This window comes from Amphiprion ocellaris, chromosome 17, assembly GCF_022539595.1.
Source record: "Amphiprion ocellaris isolate individual 3 ecotype Okinawa chromosome 17, ASM2253959v1, whole genome shotgun sequence".
Lineage (NCBI taxonomy): Eukaryota > Metazoa > Chordata > Actinopteri > Pomacentridae > Amphiprion > Amphiprion ocellaris.
Genome location: NC_072782.1, coordinates 2,512,266 through 2,528,076, shown reverse-complemented (window position 1 = coordinate 2,528,076; position 15,811 = coordinate 2,512,266). Strand labels below are relative to the sequence as shown.

Below are 15,811 nucleotides of genomic sequence, written 5' to 3'. Positions count from 1 at the left end.
TAACATCTACCTGCCCTGGGACTACAGATGAAAATTAGCCCTTGAGGCTAAATCTGGCATATTTACATGTGGACATTTCTTGACTCATGTTGATTAATATGCACTGTCCCATCTTAAATAAATAAAATAAATAAATAAATAAAGTACAAGAGGGAAAAACACATCAAATAAACCATTAATACCCATCAGTAGAAGGACAGTATTCAGGGATGAGAATTTTCCGCGGATCCACGGAATTCCGAGTTTTTTTCCGCCGAAAGTATAGTTTTTGTGAATCGTGTAAATCCGTTGATTGCGTTGCAACGCGCTTTGCAAAGCGCGTTGCAATGCGCGTTGCCGAAAGATGTCGGCGGCGGGATGGCCATCACGGCGGACGGCCATCACAAGCCTCGGCTCGCGACGCGTCGGCCGGCCGGCCGCTTGCCTACCCCCCTACAATTTTCTCAACGGATTTACACGATTCACAAAAACTATACTTTCGGCGGAAAAAAACTCGGAATTCCGTGGATCCGCGGGGGTTCGGCAGACATTTTCCGAGGTTTTTTCCATTTGTCATTCTCATCCCTGAGTATTTCAGTGTACAGATTAACTTTAATAGCTTTAATGCTAGTTATTGGATGAATAGTAGTGATGGCGAGATGAAGCTTCAGGAAGCATTGAGGTTTTCCATCCAATTGGTTCACTCATGGTTCGAAGCTTCATGGTGCTTCATTTGCTCTACTGCGCCATCAACTGGACAAATAAAAGTAAAACAGGCAGAGTGCCTATAATGACACTAGCTTTGCTATGTGAAGCTTTGAATTGTGCTTAAATGATAATGCCAATAAACAAGTAATATACTAAATATAGTGTCTGCTTTTCCTGATAGCAGGAACAGAGGGGGAAATGGAAACAAATTGGGGAGAGATTTGAGATTTGTAGCTTGACTGCTTGATTGATGTCAGGTTCTGGCTTTCTGTAAAGTGCTTAGATACTTTCAATTGTAATAAGGGCTACATAAATAAAATTTATTGTGCTTTTGCTACTGGTTTTGTGACTGTGCGTGTGGTACCAGTGACAACCTGTAAAACAAAAGTAGGGACATTTTATTTTTCGACAGTGCTGGGATTTAGGCGGCTTCTTTTTTTTGGACAATATTTCTCTAGCTCCTTGGAACACAACAGACACTTCACCTTTTAAAATACCAGAAAAAAAAAAGAAATTAGAACAAGCGGTGTGTGGTGTTGTCACAGTTATTCATATTACACTTCACTTGTTATGTGCCTACTTTATTAGGAGAAATCAGGTCAAAGTGTTCCCAGGCAGGGATAATCTTCTCTTTCTGGCTGGTTCTATAAAAAAAAAAAGGAGTCTCAAACCGATTGAATGCAAAGATACAGCAGGTAAAAATCCAACAAATGCGAACGGGGAATCCATTGCGTTTCGCTGCCCTTATATTTTGAATTGCACGTCAAACCTGCGAACCACTTCCTGAACCAGTCACGCGGTACGACCGGCTTGCGAGGCTTCGAACGTCATCATTTTGGCTCCTCCCCTAAATGAAGGAAGCCTCGATACGCGCTTCGTGGACACACCCCCCAATTACTCGACACACGCTTCAAAACCTCGGCACATCTCGAAACATCACTAATGAATAGTATCGATGTTCAACCTTGGCAGGAAATTAATACTGAATGTCAGATTAAATAGTGCAACTGCATCAGATTTCAATTCAGTCAAGCAAATTATTCTGATAATGTGAAGATGTGCTGACGTTCATTTTATACCCTAAAGTCAAACTCATTAAATATTTGAATATATCCGCTATTTCCACAATGAAAAATGCTATTTAGGTCTTAATCTTAAAAATAACAAAGCCATAGACTTTATGTGAAGGACGGACAGTAGCTCCCATGATGCCTCACATACGTTGTGGAATATTTACAAGGTAGCTTCACCATCAAACATACCCTGTTTTATCATCCATTTAGCTCTAAATACAACTCAATTTACAAAATAAGCAGCATGTTGTACTGTAGGGGACTTGAAACTAGTGACTGAGACCATAACGTTATTAGGAAAATGTTTACTGAGGTAACAAATCAAGTGAGAGATAGTCACTTTCTCATAGAAATCTATACAATCTGACTTGTTTTTGCAACCAGAAGGTGTCGCCGCCAGCTGGACACTAGAAATGATGTCTATTTAAGTCACTCTTTAGACTCTAAAGCTATGTCAGTGTTTTGGTACTTGCAGTAGATCTTAGTCAGGACATCCCCAGTTTGGAGAAACAGACAGAAAGTACAGCAGTGAACTTTGCTTCTTTGTTTTAAGTTTGACATTATATTTAGTATTTCCACCGCTTTCCCTTGCTGTTAGACAATCCTTTGTAATGAGCAACTTCTGCCGTCCAGACTCCCTTGATAAAAAAACTGTATTTTTACATTACAGAACAAGGGAGCTGCCTGTCTGTTTTTACGTGACGTTGGTGTTTTAAGACCAGCAAACGATAACACAAGATAATCGATGAAAGCAGCAGGAGGAAAGCAACTCTTGCTGCGACATAAAATTATTGTTTTTGTCAGCGGAGTCTGGAGGCTTTGAAGAGAGAATAGAGGATATAACTGCTTCAGGTTCTCCAGAAAGGGCAAGGTAAAGTGGTGAAAACATTCTAAATATATCATACACTTAAACCAGCATTGATTTTCTTTGCCGGGCTGTTTTTAGATGCTGACCTCATCCACAACCGTGCACTGCTTAGCTCCTGTCCTGGTCCTACTGTCCATTTCTCCAAACTGGAGGCGTACCAACTAGTACCTCATACAACCTGTCTTTAGAAGAAATTAAAACCGAACTGTGCCTTCCATAATCAACTGTCAACAGTTGGGCTTTTTCATTTTTCCTGTCATTCATTGTTGAAAATGTGTGCTTTCAGGTGCAAACCCTTACCTGACGTTCCACTGCTCCAGTCAGGGCACGGTGCTGATCGACCTGGCACCAGACGACAAGGAGTTCCAGTCTGTGGAGGAGGAAGTATGTAAAGATATATTAGAGAGATACAGTGGTCCCTCGCCATGTCGCAGTTCACTTTTCGCGATCTCACTGTATCGCGGATTTTGAAATTGCATTTGGTATCGCAATTTTTTCGTTACATCATGGTATTTTGCAGTATATAGATACTCATATATTTATTATTGTGGCAAGCGGTGCTGAAGAACAACGCTGGAGAACGGATATCTGCCTTTTGTGCACTCTGCAAACGGCAGATGCTTTTATTTTGACACACAGTGAACAGCACTATTGAAAATGTGGCAGGAAGTCATCAAACACACTTCTCATTTACGGTCCGGAAAACATAACACTTAACCAAACTAACTACACTGACTAAACCACAAAAACACAAACACTAATAACACTGTAACACTAACATAAACCACAGTAATGACATTTAAACCCCCTAAACTCCCATGGTGCATTGCAGCACAACAGTTCAGTCATAGCAACCGGCTCTGCCATTGCTACATTATTTTAATTATTTTTGTGGTAAAACAAGCATTTTCTAGCCTTAAAAAATTGAATATAAAAATATACAAAAAATAATATTTAAAACATATTAAAATAATATGTGGAAATAAAATACGCGTCTGATCGCATAGTGTTGCTCTGCGGTGTGTGGGTTTATAAAACCTTAAAATATAGATATGAATAATAAAATAAATATGGTCGCAACTTCGCGGATTTTCGTCTATCGCGCAGGGGTCTGGAACATAACCCCTGCCATAGACGAGGCACCACTGTACACAGAAATATCAGAAATATTCTACAGAGATAGTTTTTTTTTTATCTCGCCACCTGGAAGAATTGTTCACAGTCTGGTCGAGTAATTTAAACTCTTTATTTATTTATCTTTATTTAAACTTTTTGCAGGATGACAGCTAGTTATTACTAATTTCAACCATCTGGCTAAAGACACATCATTCAGTGTCTTCAGTACAACAACAGATTGAGAAAGAGGAACCATATCTGGTGTCTTCTCTGCTGACTGTATTTCTCCTGTGAGTTTGAGGGGCACTGATTGAATGAGACAGCAGATATCAGTGTGAAGCTGCTAAAATTAATGAGGACCGTCAGATGCTAACAGAAATTTAACAGGTAATTTCAACTGTAATTCCTGCTTGAGAACTGCAAAAGTAGTGACATGTGGTCCAAACTGTTTTTTTGAGAATGATAATCAACTTTACCCATACTATTGTTTCTTCAAACAGCTCCATTATTTTGTGAATCCACATGCTGCAGTTTTTTCTTTATTGCTGCTGATGCCTCGCATTTTCAGCTGCATTGTTCTAAATTTCCCTCAGGCATCGTCAAGGTATCTCCTCTGATTGATTGCGGTCCACTTCATCACTGACTCCGTGGCTTCTGTAATAGCTGAAAAACCACACGGCAAGCTCGAGTGAATTTTTTAAAATGAGAAAACTAGTTGGGATTCTTAACGGAGATGTATTTCACTTCAGCGTCTTTCTCTGAATATAAAAATAGTCCAGGGGTGCCGAAGCAATCCACAGCTCTCTTGATGCTGACGCTGTCCACAGATCTGTAGGAATAACACTTTATGGTGTGCGACTCACACAATCTGGAAACTGCATTTCATTAGTATTTTTATCCAACACATTTTCCTCTATAACTTACTAAAGCTGTATGTAATTTTGATTGTCTGATAATTTCCTCCTCAGCTACAGAGTACGATTAGAGAACACCGAGATGGAGGCAACGCAGGCGGAGTCTTCAGCCGGTACAACATCATTAAGGTATGCACCAAAACACACACCAGTTTTCTCTCTTTTGGACAGAAGTTAAGGAGTTCCGACTTGAAGGTTGTGAGTTTTAAATGTATTGTCCTTTCTATACCTCATCCTGTTCCTCCTTTCCTAACTGTGCAGATTCAGAAGGTCGTGAACAAGAAGCTACGGGAACGATACGCACACAGACAGAAGGAAATTGCAGACGAGAATCACAACCACCACAACGAGCGCATGCTCTTCCACGGTAAATAAATCCATGTGAAGCACAGGAAAGCATGGTGGTTTTCCTCAGCATGTACACTGAAGGTGTAATGCTGAGGAGCTATCCTTAAGTTATGTACAGGGGGTCCTCGGTTTACAACGTCCTCGACCTATGGCGTTTCATCGGAACTAATTGCGTGGAACTAGTTGACGAGCAGAGTGGATGAATACGTCGTCACGCAGCACTATAAGACGGCTTTGTTTCCATTCTCTGGTTGTACACGACCTTGGATTGTGCTACATTCACCTTTTGCCATTTTCTCATCTGATTCTTGGAAGATAAGGAAAGCCGTCTCCATGGAAGTGAAATTAGATCGAATAAAACGCTGGGAACAGGAACAAACACCGACCAACATGGGTCAAGATGTAAAAACAGGTCAACATATTGTAGTGACCCTCTGATGAATGAGTGAGACTTTATCTGGTTCTCTGCTGGTTTATTGAACCTTCACACAGGCTACTGTGGGCCGTAGTCAACGCCAGAATAACTAGAAAAACCCCATAACTTAGCTCCAGAATTAGCCGCTGTTCCCAGCTCTCTCTACTGCTGACTCTCAGCCAATCAGAGGTGAACTAACTAAACATGGCACGTTCACTGACATCAGGTAAATCTGGAACTGAACAATAAACATTGAAACAACAACATCAGTCTGTTACAATATTCTGTTATCTTCTAGTAAAATGATTCATACATGCATGAAAGTTGTTGGTATTCATGACTTTTATGAAGAACTGATCATATCGTGATGCACGGAACGGCTTTGTTTACATTTTCGCCGGAGTTCCGGCTTACAGCGAAAATCAACTTATGTAGATCAGTAGGAACGGAACTCCGATGCAAGTCAAGGACCCCCTGTATTATTGTCAGTAGGTCTTGCTGCTTAGTGTGGTTGAATTTTTTGAATGTGTTGATGTTTTATCACTTTTCTTTTTTACTAATAAATTTAGTTTATTTACAAAAGCTGCTGACCTGCTCTTACACACAGTTATATACAAGTTTGAGCTCTCCTGTAGAAAATTTGACTGTTGTAAACATTTGATGTGAAAGTAAATATCACTCTTCACAAAACAGAGGAAAAAATGAGCCAAACTTCTGCATTTGGGATGCAACTTTTAGGTAAATTCCTTGAACAATAGTGAGCCTCATTAACAATAACCAATTAATAGCCAAATGACTGAAGTACATTCCATAAGTTGATGAAACAGTTTGTAGTCACTGAAAATTGTTTGGGTTACATTAGGAATTAATAATAATAATAATAATAGTAAGTTTATTTGTGTAGCACTTTGTGAATGTTTTTCTTAAAAGTGCTTTGACAGGTAGAAAAGAAAAAGTGACAAAAATGTACAGAATGGATAGTTAATTAAAAGCTGGTTGAAAGATAGAAATAGATTAAGAACAGGAGGCTAGAAAGAGGGACTACAAGCAGTGAAAATTTTAAAAGGGATAAAAAAAAATTGGAAGGAGAGATGAAGAAAATACCACCCTACTTAAATTATAAATTAAATAGCAAAACATAAAGACTTAATTTAAGGCTACTAATCAACAATTGACCCAATAAAATCCAAACACAACAAAGGAGCAGCTGTCTTATATATCCTAATAAATCATCTATAATGTTAGTAATCGCTTCACAGCAGTTTGATATCAGAATAATCTTCAGAGCTGATCTACATGATAGAGTGACTTGTTCACTGTAGCTAACAATAGTCCAGCTGCTGCAAACATCTGCTCAGCTGGAACAGATGTTCATAAACACTGTTGCAATAACTTCATCAGTCCAAGAATCCGTCAGTGTTTACTGCCACCTCTAAAATGGATTTATACTCAGTGTAGCGACACACTTCATCACTTTTAGTCGTAATATTGATGGAAGCAGGTAAACAGAGTCCTGCTGCTCCTGAACGTTGGCAGCATTAGCTAATTAACAGCTTCTCTCTGCCAACAGTCAGGCTTTAGGTAGCTAGCTAAACCGGACAGTCAGCAGACACCTTTTTCCAGAACTATATGCTGTAGAGTTCATCAACACAGCTGCTACAGTTTGCAGTCAGACAGTAGGATTTCTGTAACGTTTACAGACGGTCAGAAAACACACCTGTAACTCCGTGTCATCAAACAGACTCCATCTGGTGGAGCAACCAGGTACTACAGATATACGTTTCACTCATCTTCACCCATATATATATACACACATATATATGTATACACATATATATGTGTGTATATATATATATATATATATTGGGGCGGGGTTCTCAACTTGTGTCAGAGTTCCGTTCCTACGGTGTGGCATAAGTCGATTTTCGCTGTAAGTCGGAACTCCGGTGAAAACGTAAACAAAGCCGTTGCGTGCATCACGATATGGATCAGTTTACATATTTGTACAACTGCAGTAACGACAGTCATTAGCTCACACTGAAACACAATTCAGTAGGAAAATACCAGTAAAAATGTAAACAAAGCTGTCCTATAGTGCCGTATGACTACTGTACATTCAGTGGTCACACAACTACTTCCACTGAACCAGTTCCGCCGTAAGTCGAGGACGTCATAAACCGAGGACCTCCTGTATATACACGCACACACAATCTATACATAAACAAGCACGCAGATGTAATAAAACCTTCCTCCAGCCTTCCCTAGCTTTTCATTTTAGTCAGTTTAGACTGAGATTTTCCCCAAATGTTTCAGCCCTGCACTACAATAAAATATCTTTTGCTCATTTGACTGTATAAATGCACTCAGTCTGACAATTCCCCAGGTGGAGACGAATGTCACAAAACTAAGCAGAACTCGTCCAGCCTGGTGTCAGATTTTGTCTTAATGAAATCTGGACCACATCTCCCCTGTAGCTTCAGTCACTTCCTGTCAGTTAACAGAAGTAAAGAGCAGCCTGGTCTTCCAGATCAAGGTTGAGCCGTTTGTGTGCTCTGAAATTAACTCTGCTTTGCACTGCAACAACTTTACTCTTGCAGCTTGACTTTAAGCTTGAAAGAATCTCATTAATCTTCCGTTTATTTTCAACCACAATGCTCGCTTTAGACACAGCCCTGAACTGCAGCCAAGTTTTGTTTAAACTCCCTGTGCTACATCCTTAAGAAGAAAATCCCAGAGAGTGTCTATGATGACCAGTGATCATAATAACAGCAGATCTCCCAGGATAACACTTCAACAGTATCTGGATCTCTCTACTCAGCCTTCATTATATCTTTTTGTGCATCATTAGAAACTCTATTTAAAATTGTTTTTTAAATCATTCTTAGCAACTTGTATTTAAGAACATTTTAGAACTGTATATATAGGAAGCGCCCCCACAGTGGAGGTTTGTGAGCAGACTTTCTGCGTGTTTTTGTTGTGTGATTGATTTAAATGGCTTTCTAACTGCCCCTACCAGGTTCTCCCTTCATCAATGCAATCATCCATAAGGGCTTTGACGAACGCCATGCCTACATCGGTGGCATGTTCGGTGCTGGCATCTACTTTGCAGAGAACTCTTCCAAAAGCAACCAGTACGTTTATGGGATCGGTGGAGGAACGGGATGTCCGACCCATAAAGACCGATCCTGCTATGTGTGTCACAGGTAAACAATGATTTGAATTCAATGAACGTTCTATAAAATGGAAAGGAGAAAAAAAAGAGTTCTTTTTCTTCTGTTTGTTCACCTAGAAAAGCAAACTGCTCCCATTCTGTGGCAGATAATAGCCATGTGTCATTCCATACTATTGTCCAACAGTGCAGTGCAGAGAGGAAAAATACCTACCTACGATAATGTTGGAATAGGTTCTGAAACGCTGACATCAACTGATGCTTGAATCAGATCCTTTGCTGTAAGAAAAAAAAGAAAGAAAAGAACATTAGTTTTGTTGACAGTTTTGGTTTATGTGTTTTTGCAGACAGATGCTGTTCTGCAGGGTGACACTGGGTAAGTCATTTCTTCAGTTCAGTGCGATGAAAATGGCCCATGCCCCTCCTGGACACCACTCCGTTATAGGGCGACCCAGTGTCAACGGACTGGCATATGCAGAGTACGTCATCTACAGAGGAGAACAGGTCAGTACTTGTTTTATCAGTAGAAACTGCCTCTTACTGCTGATGAGAGGCACTTTTTGTTAAACCAATAAACCATTGTGCGACATAAGTTATTTTTATTAGTTTTTTTTACATTATTTTTCAGTTTTGTTTATAAGATTTCAATTCAGTTTTATTTATATTCAAAAATTCACTATAAACACTACTGTTCAAATGTTTGAAGTCACTTAGAAATGTCCTTACAGTTTTTTTTTTCAATGAAGATGACATTAAATGAATGATAAATCCAGTCTAGACATTGTTAATGTGGTAAATGACTATTGTAGCTGGAAACGGCTGATTTTTAATGGAATATCTCCATAGGGGTACAGAGGAACATTTCCAGCAACCATCACTCCTGTGTTCTAATGCTACATTGTGTTAGCTAATGGTGTTGAAAGGCTCATTGATGATTAGAAAACCCTTGTGCAGTTATGTTACCACATGGAGAAAAGTGTCTGGGTGAACCCAAACTTTTGAATGGTGGTGTAGATCATCTCCAAGCACTTTATTTTGTATGCTGAAGACCAGACCTTTTTTTAATTTACCAGAGAAACGCCAAAACATTCAGTTTTGTTTGGATTCCCTTGAGGCAAGCACTCAAAAATGTGAATCAAAATTTTACAGAACCCAATGTCCAACAGTCTAAATTCTAAACTCTTGCATTTCAAATGTAAGACTAATACAACCAGTTAAACATCACTGTGGCTAATTTACTTTCTCTTCTAATATACTTAAAGCTAGGTGGGCAGAATTTGAAAATACAACCATCATCCTGCATCTCTTGGCTTTTTTTAGTCTCCTCTTCCATGCTTTACATGAACAGACAACACAAACTTGATTGTAAATGTGAACATAAACGTGCAGCTGAATTAGCCACGGCCCTGATCTTTTGGCTACTATTAGTAGTGAGGTTACACTATTATCAGCATAGCCATACGTTGCCATCTTGCAAAGTAAATCCAGCTACACAACCCAACCAACAACACATCTAAATATTAAAAGAAAAAGAAGTCACAGTTTATCTTTGTTCTTGAGAAGAATAGTAAACCCAGAGTGTAGTAGTTACTGGATGTAAATTCCTGTCTGTCAGACACTCTGTAATAAGCCTGCATTACCTTTTTTGGATTGTTATGCAGCAAGTTTTTCTGCCATTGAATCAGGCGTTCTGCCATCTGAAAGGACATGTAGGCACATCTGCACTTGTAGAACAGCCAATATGAATGACACCTTTGAAAAAAAGCTTCTATTGGCCAGTCTCTCATCACACAACTTTCTAAAGCCTGAAAACAGCCAAGAGAGGTCTAGTTTCCTCTCAGAACAGTTAAATTACAATAAACTAAAAGGTTACTGTATGATTTTGGCTGAATGATGGCAAAAAGCTTTAATATACTCTGTCTGATTTCTAGTGCTGAAATCCTAACGTTTAGTTTTATCTTCATGCGTTCTGTGTCCTCAGGCTTACCCAGAATACTTGATCACCTACCAGATTGTGAAGCCAGAGAGTCTGGCCACACCTGCTGCCACTGCTGAGCAGAAGTCCTAAAGCGCCGCCACGGCTGGATGTGAAGATGGCCAGATTGTAGTGGACTCTCTAGGAGGACTTGGAACTGAAGTGTAAGGCGTTTCAGACCTCAGAGCTGAACTTGAGAAGGACCGGGTCAAGAAGTGCCGACTGGGCAGGAGTCAGATCCTCGGAACAGTCTCTAAACGGAAGAAGACGAGGAGGATGAAAACACAATGTTTTTTTAGTTTTGGGGTAAAATAGATATTCAGTCAAGAGCAGCAGACAGCAAAATCATTTTTAATCAAGTCTAACTTTGAGATGGAAATGCGAAAGTGCTGATTATTGTTTGTGGATGTGCACCAGGATGCTGTTTTGCAGGTCCCTGATATGATCTAAAAATTAAAGCAATTACAACAAAACATAATCCAAACCCAAACAAACGCTGCTGTTCCTGCACCTTTGCACCGCTCACATATTCTACCCCCAGATTTTAATGTGTTGTTTTGATATCACGTCCTCTTTGGGCTTTGTGCATCATCTACAACAACAAAAACAACACCCCCAGGTCACTCCCAGGAAGCGGTGATTGTTGTGCTAAGAGAACAGAAATCCGGTGCTTTTTATGTCACATTTCCACCAGTGAGGCTGATGTAAACAAAACAAGATTTCTGTTTTCTTTCATAACTTTTCGAAACAGAAGAAGATACATGAAAATGGTTGTGCAGAAAAGATGAGTAATAGAGATTAGTGTAGATGAATACCCGGGAGTCGACAAGACAGCAATCCACTACAGTCCATACTGGGACCAAACCAGTTCATTTCAAAACCGCTGCTGCCAGCACACAACAAGCCCCATACACTGAACAATAACATGCACTTCACATACAGATATTTCAAACTTTTGAAGGCATTTTTGGGTTCAGAAAAAGAAGCTAAGTTGAGCGAAGTTGTGACAAGCAAGAAACAACCACAATAACAGACTAAAACAAGAAGCCAACACTGTCCTCTCTGCTCTTATTGTGAATAGATATTTCCACCAAGAATCATCTGAAAATAACTCATTACTGGCTTCGTGTTGCTGCAGAGAATTTGGAGGCTTTATAGGAACTCAAACATGGTGGTTGCAGCTTGTTTCAGCTCCGCTCCAACTAAACCTGCCTGAACTTTCACTAAACAATAAAACCGCAAAGATTGTGACACTTAAATGTACAAAATTTCCTCTCAGCTGCCGGTTTATTAGGCACACCTACCCAAAACAAATGCAGTCGGATAATAATCTATCTTCATGCAGTGAAAGTGAAGGAGTTTCACATCTTGAATGTTGATAAATTACAGGAAAATGCATTGATTTGTTCCAGATAAAGTACCAGTACTCATTGCCTTTACAGCAGGCGGACTGATCGGGCTTACTGTCGAGCGTAGTCAACCCACAAAGACCTATTCTAAGCTAAGAAAAACACACACTGTTGAACAAGTGTTGTTGAAACAGTTTCAGAGAGCTGTTGATTCAACCTCATGATCACTTTCAAGGATGTAGCTTGTGGTGCATTATACAGAGGGTTCTATTATCTCACATATCCCTATTGATAAAAATAGGTAGGATGAAATAAAAAATATAACCTTCATGAAGGTCAAATTCTCAGTACTGCTGTAAAACAGACTGGCAACCAAGGCAAACATTTCATTCATTACACCTCACTCAAAGTGTTCAATACCGACATTAAGCTCTATGTTTACCACTCCAGCCAGTATATAATGCTTTCTGCCACATTACAGAGATAAAAGATGGAGGTCCAGCTTTCTCTGTGTGGCGTTCTTGCTCTCTGTTTAGTGTAAAGTTCTGTTACTTTTACTTTTAGGAGAGAAACTGAATGTATGGCGTGTAAAACAGTTTCCGATGGGGAAAAAAAAAGGGATGTTATTCTCTTTAAAACCCCACTTTGTCATTAATCGTAATGGGTTAGGCGAATTTTAAGCATTCACACATTTGTGCTGTTACACCTCTGTGACTCAACGGAAGCATTTTTTTTTTCGTTTTGTAATTTAATGTGTCTGAAATGGGCCCACATTTTTATCTGGTTGTTTACATAAACCTGCTGCCTTCCGGCCTTTTTCCTCTTTAACTCTAACTGTTGATGCTCTCTAGTGGTCCAACGGAGGCACTGCTCGTTCGCAGCACTGACCTGAAGGGTAGAATAACAGTGTAAGGATTACATTCTATTTGTGTATTTCTAAGGCGTATTTCATTTTTGTTTTCTGCCTTTCATCTGTTTGTTTTCTTTTTGTACTCCTGAGTTTACACTCCTTAAACAAATGTGAAAAGTGAGCCTTGTCACTGTACCTCAGCGAGCCATAAAACAGTTTTGTATAACCGGGAATCTGCAGGTTGACTGAGGCTGACGATGATGAGGATAATAGATATGTTGTACATAAAGATGAGCTATCACACATGTGTACTAAATAGTAAACTACCATGTACAACATGGTCATAATGGAAGATGAGCACTCCTCACACTACAAACTATAAGCTTGAGTTCTTTGTGTTTCTGTTGATAGTTTATTATTTATGGTTGTTTTAATTAATGACACTGTACATCACATGGGACCACACATGAAATTATATTTACCTCTAATCAGGTCACACCAAGTTGTGCTGATGGTCTTTGAAATTCCTTGAAAACTTGTGGAATAAAAATGGATATAAAGGCTTTTGAGAGAAAGAAAAGTGCATCTGGTTAAGTCTGTTAAGTTTACTTAAAGACATCTTTCTAGCTTGATTTTAATTGGACATAAAACAGACAACTGATAAAGTCTAACAGCTCTGATTGTTGGTTTATTTTTATCTCGACACTGTGAGCTTTAACTTTGTCTGATTTCAGCTGATTCATACATTCAGTGGAAAAGAGAGAATGATTTTTAGTCTGAAGTGAGTCCAAACCAATATTGATTCCTTGTAAACTGAGCCTGAAATCTTTTTTTTTTCATTTAGCAGCCAGCTGGCAGAGCCTCAGTTAATAATCTAAACATTGTTTTTGTCTATTTTTAAGCTATAAAGATCCTACATCAGCATTTCCCTTCCATTGTGCAGCCCAAACTTCTGCGATTCATTTCAGGGAAATTAAGTAAAACAAAAAGCAGATGAATAAGTAGAGACAATAACTGACAACAACTGCAGAAATTAGAAAAATGAACAAGGCTGACATTTAATCAGGATGACAGGAAGTTTTATAATGGAAGATTAAAGCTGCTGCACTGGAACGCAATTAACTTCCTACATGGCCTTTTGTAAAATATGTTTTTCAGACATCTAGCTTGTTACAACACGCTTAGATCTCAATTCATAATGCTCAGATAAGAATTCAAAGCGGATAAATGTGACGTTCCTGTTTGCTTTTAACGCCTTTTGTTGTCCTCTGCACTGGGACGGAGGTTTCAGATGAACCTGCAGTGTCACAGTTGGCTCTCTGAGTTTATGGAGAGCATGTGGAGTTTACAGCATTGACCTCATTCAGGTCAGCAGCTCTGTATGATTTAGCATCAGAAAGCTGTTTGAAATTAGACTGTAAATAAACTAACTCCAGATGGCCCTTTAACGGGTCTTTTGTGGATGATTTTGGGTTCTTTCTTTTGTTTTTTTTTTCCTCCTTGGAAAGACTTTTCAAAGATCTTTTTTATGTGATAACCATTTGAATTATGTTGTAGCTGGTCTGTCTCTATTGATTTGTCTCAAGGGCCAGTCAGCCATCTTGTTGTAAATAGTTTGGAGGGTGTGTGTGTGTGTAAAAAAACAACAACAAAAAAAAGAAATCAATCCATGCCTCACTTCCTGACCTGCCTTCTACCAAAAGCCACCAGTTGAATTAACACACTCCTCATCAGATGTGACTGACCTCCTGTTGTACAGACGGTTGTACAGAGCTGTCAAGCTGCTAGAACATGGAACAGAGAAACTCCCTCACTCCTGTACAGAAAGAACAAAATCCTTAATAAAAGAATTTAAAGTGTCTTCTTGTTCTTGTTTTGTTGACATCCATATTCAGTTAGTAAACTTACCGCTGCATTCATTATTTTTTGTTAATTTCTCTCAACTAAAGCATATATATGTGTGTGTGTGTGTGTGTGTGTGTATGTGTGTGTATGTATATATACATATATACACACACACACACACACACACACACACACACACACACACACACACACACACACACACACACACACACACACACACACACACATATATTCCAATTTTATTTTTTTGCTCCTTTTCTATATTTGGGTCTTACAGGATTAAGTAGCTATTGTTACAATAATATGCCAATCTGCCAAGTCCATAAATATTTGAACAGGTACACAGTTTTTATATGTTTTTCTCTGTACAGCATTACGGTGTACTTAAGATGAAACAATCATTATGTAATTGAAGTACAAACTTTCAGCTTAAATTTAAAAATTACATTAACTGTTCTTATTAACAGCTATTTTCTGCAGTTACACATATAGTTTCCAATAATTGTTATTTCAAGACAAATTAAGGAAACAGAGGTCTGAAGTTGGTTCTAAGTACTGAATTTGCATTCGGTAGCTGTTCAATATCCAGCCCAGAAAGGTAAAGTCCATCATTAGACTGAGAAAAAAACAAACCTATCAGACAGATGGCCGAGTCAACAATTTAGTGTTCTCAAACAGAAGGAATGCACCAGTGAGCACAACAACACTAAAACACCTGGGAACCACAGAAGACAACTAAAGTGGAGGATTGAAGCATCTTGCCAAGTTGCCAACACTCTGGAAGCGGAACAGGTCTGCAGACAAGAGCTGCCTTCATGAATATAAACACTCAGGGATTACCTCAAGATGCAAACCACCACAAACACCCCAAATCACAAAGACAGGATTAAACCGCTAGAAAACATCGATAGAACTCTGACAAGTTCTGGAACAAGATTATTTGGACTGATGAAACAAAGACAAACATATACCCAAACGATGGAAAGAGGAAAATACGGAAAAGCAACAGAAGGGGTCATGATCTAAAGCAGACCACACATCCTGTTATGGGATGGTCATATACGACTGCCAGTGGAAGTGGGTCACTGGTGTTTACTGATGATGTGACTACTGATAAATTCTAACATGTGCAGATCTTTTCACTCAGATTCAATCAAATGCTGCAAACTGACAGGATGACA

General features: G+C 39.1%; 1 protein-coding gene across 1 annotated transcript in view; it reads left to right on the top strand.

The window, feature by feature from the left end:
- The window catches only part of LOC111571154 (poly [ADP-ribose] polymerase tankyrase-1-like), a 166,111-nt gene extending 151,486 nt beyond the window's left edge, over positions 1 to 14,625 (top strand). The window contains exons 28-33 of the mRNA XM_055004022.1: positions 2,915 to 3,012; positions 4,713 to 4,787; positions 4,920 to 5,025; positions 8,438 to 8,624; positions 8,938 to 9,094; positions 10,572 to 14,625. Coding sequence (XP_054859997.1) covers positions 2,915 to 3,012; positions 4,713 to 4,787; positions 4,920 to 5,025; positions 8,438 to 8,624; positions 8,938 to 9,094; positions 10,572 to 10,658 — 710 coding nt within the window. The 3' untranslated portion in view covers positions 10,659 to 14,625. The remainder of the gene's footprint in view (positions 1 to 2,914; positions 3,013 to 4,712; positions 4,788 to 4,919; positions 5,026 to 8,437; positions 8,625 to 8,937; positions 9,095 to 10,571) is intronic.
- The last annotated feature ends 1,186 nt before the right edge of the window (positions 14,626 to 15,811 follow it).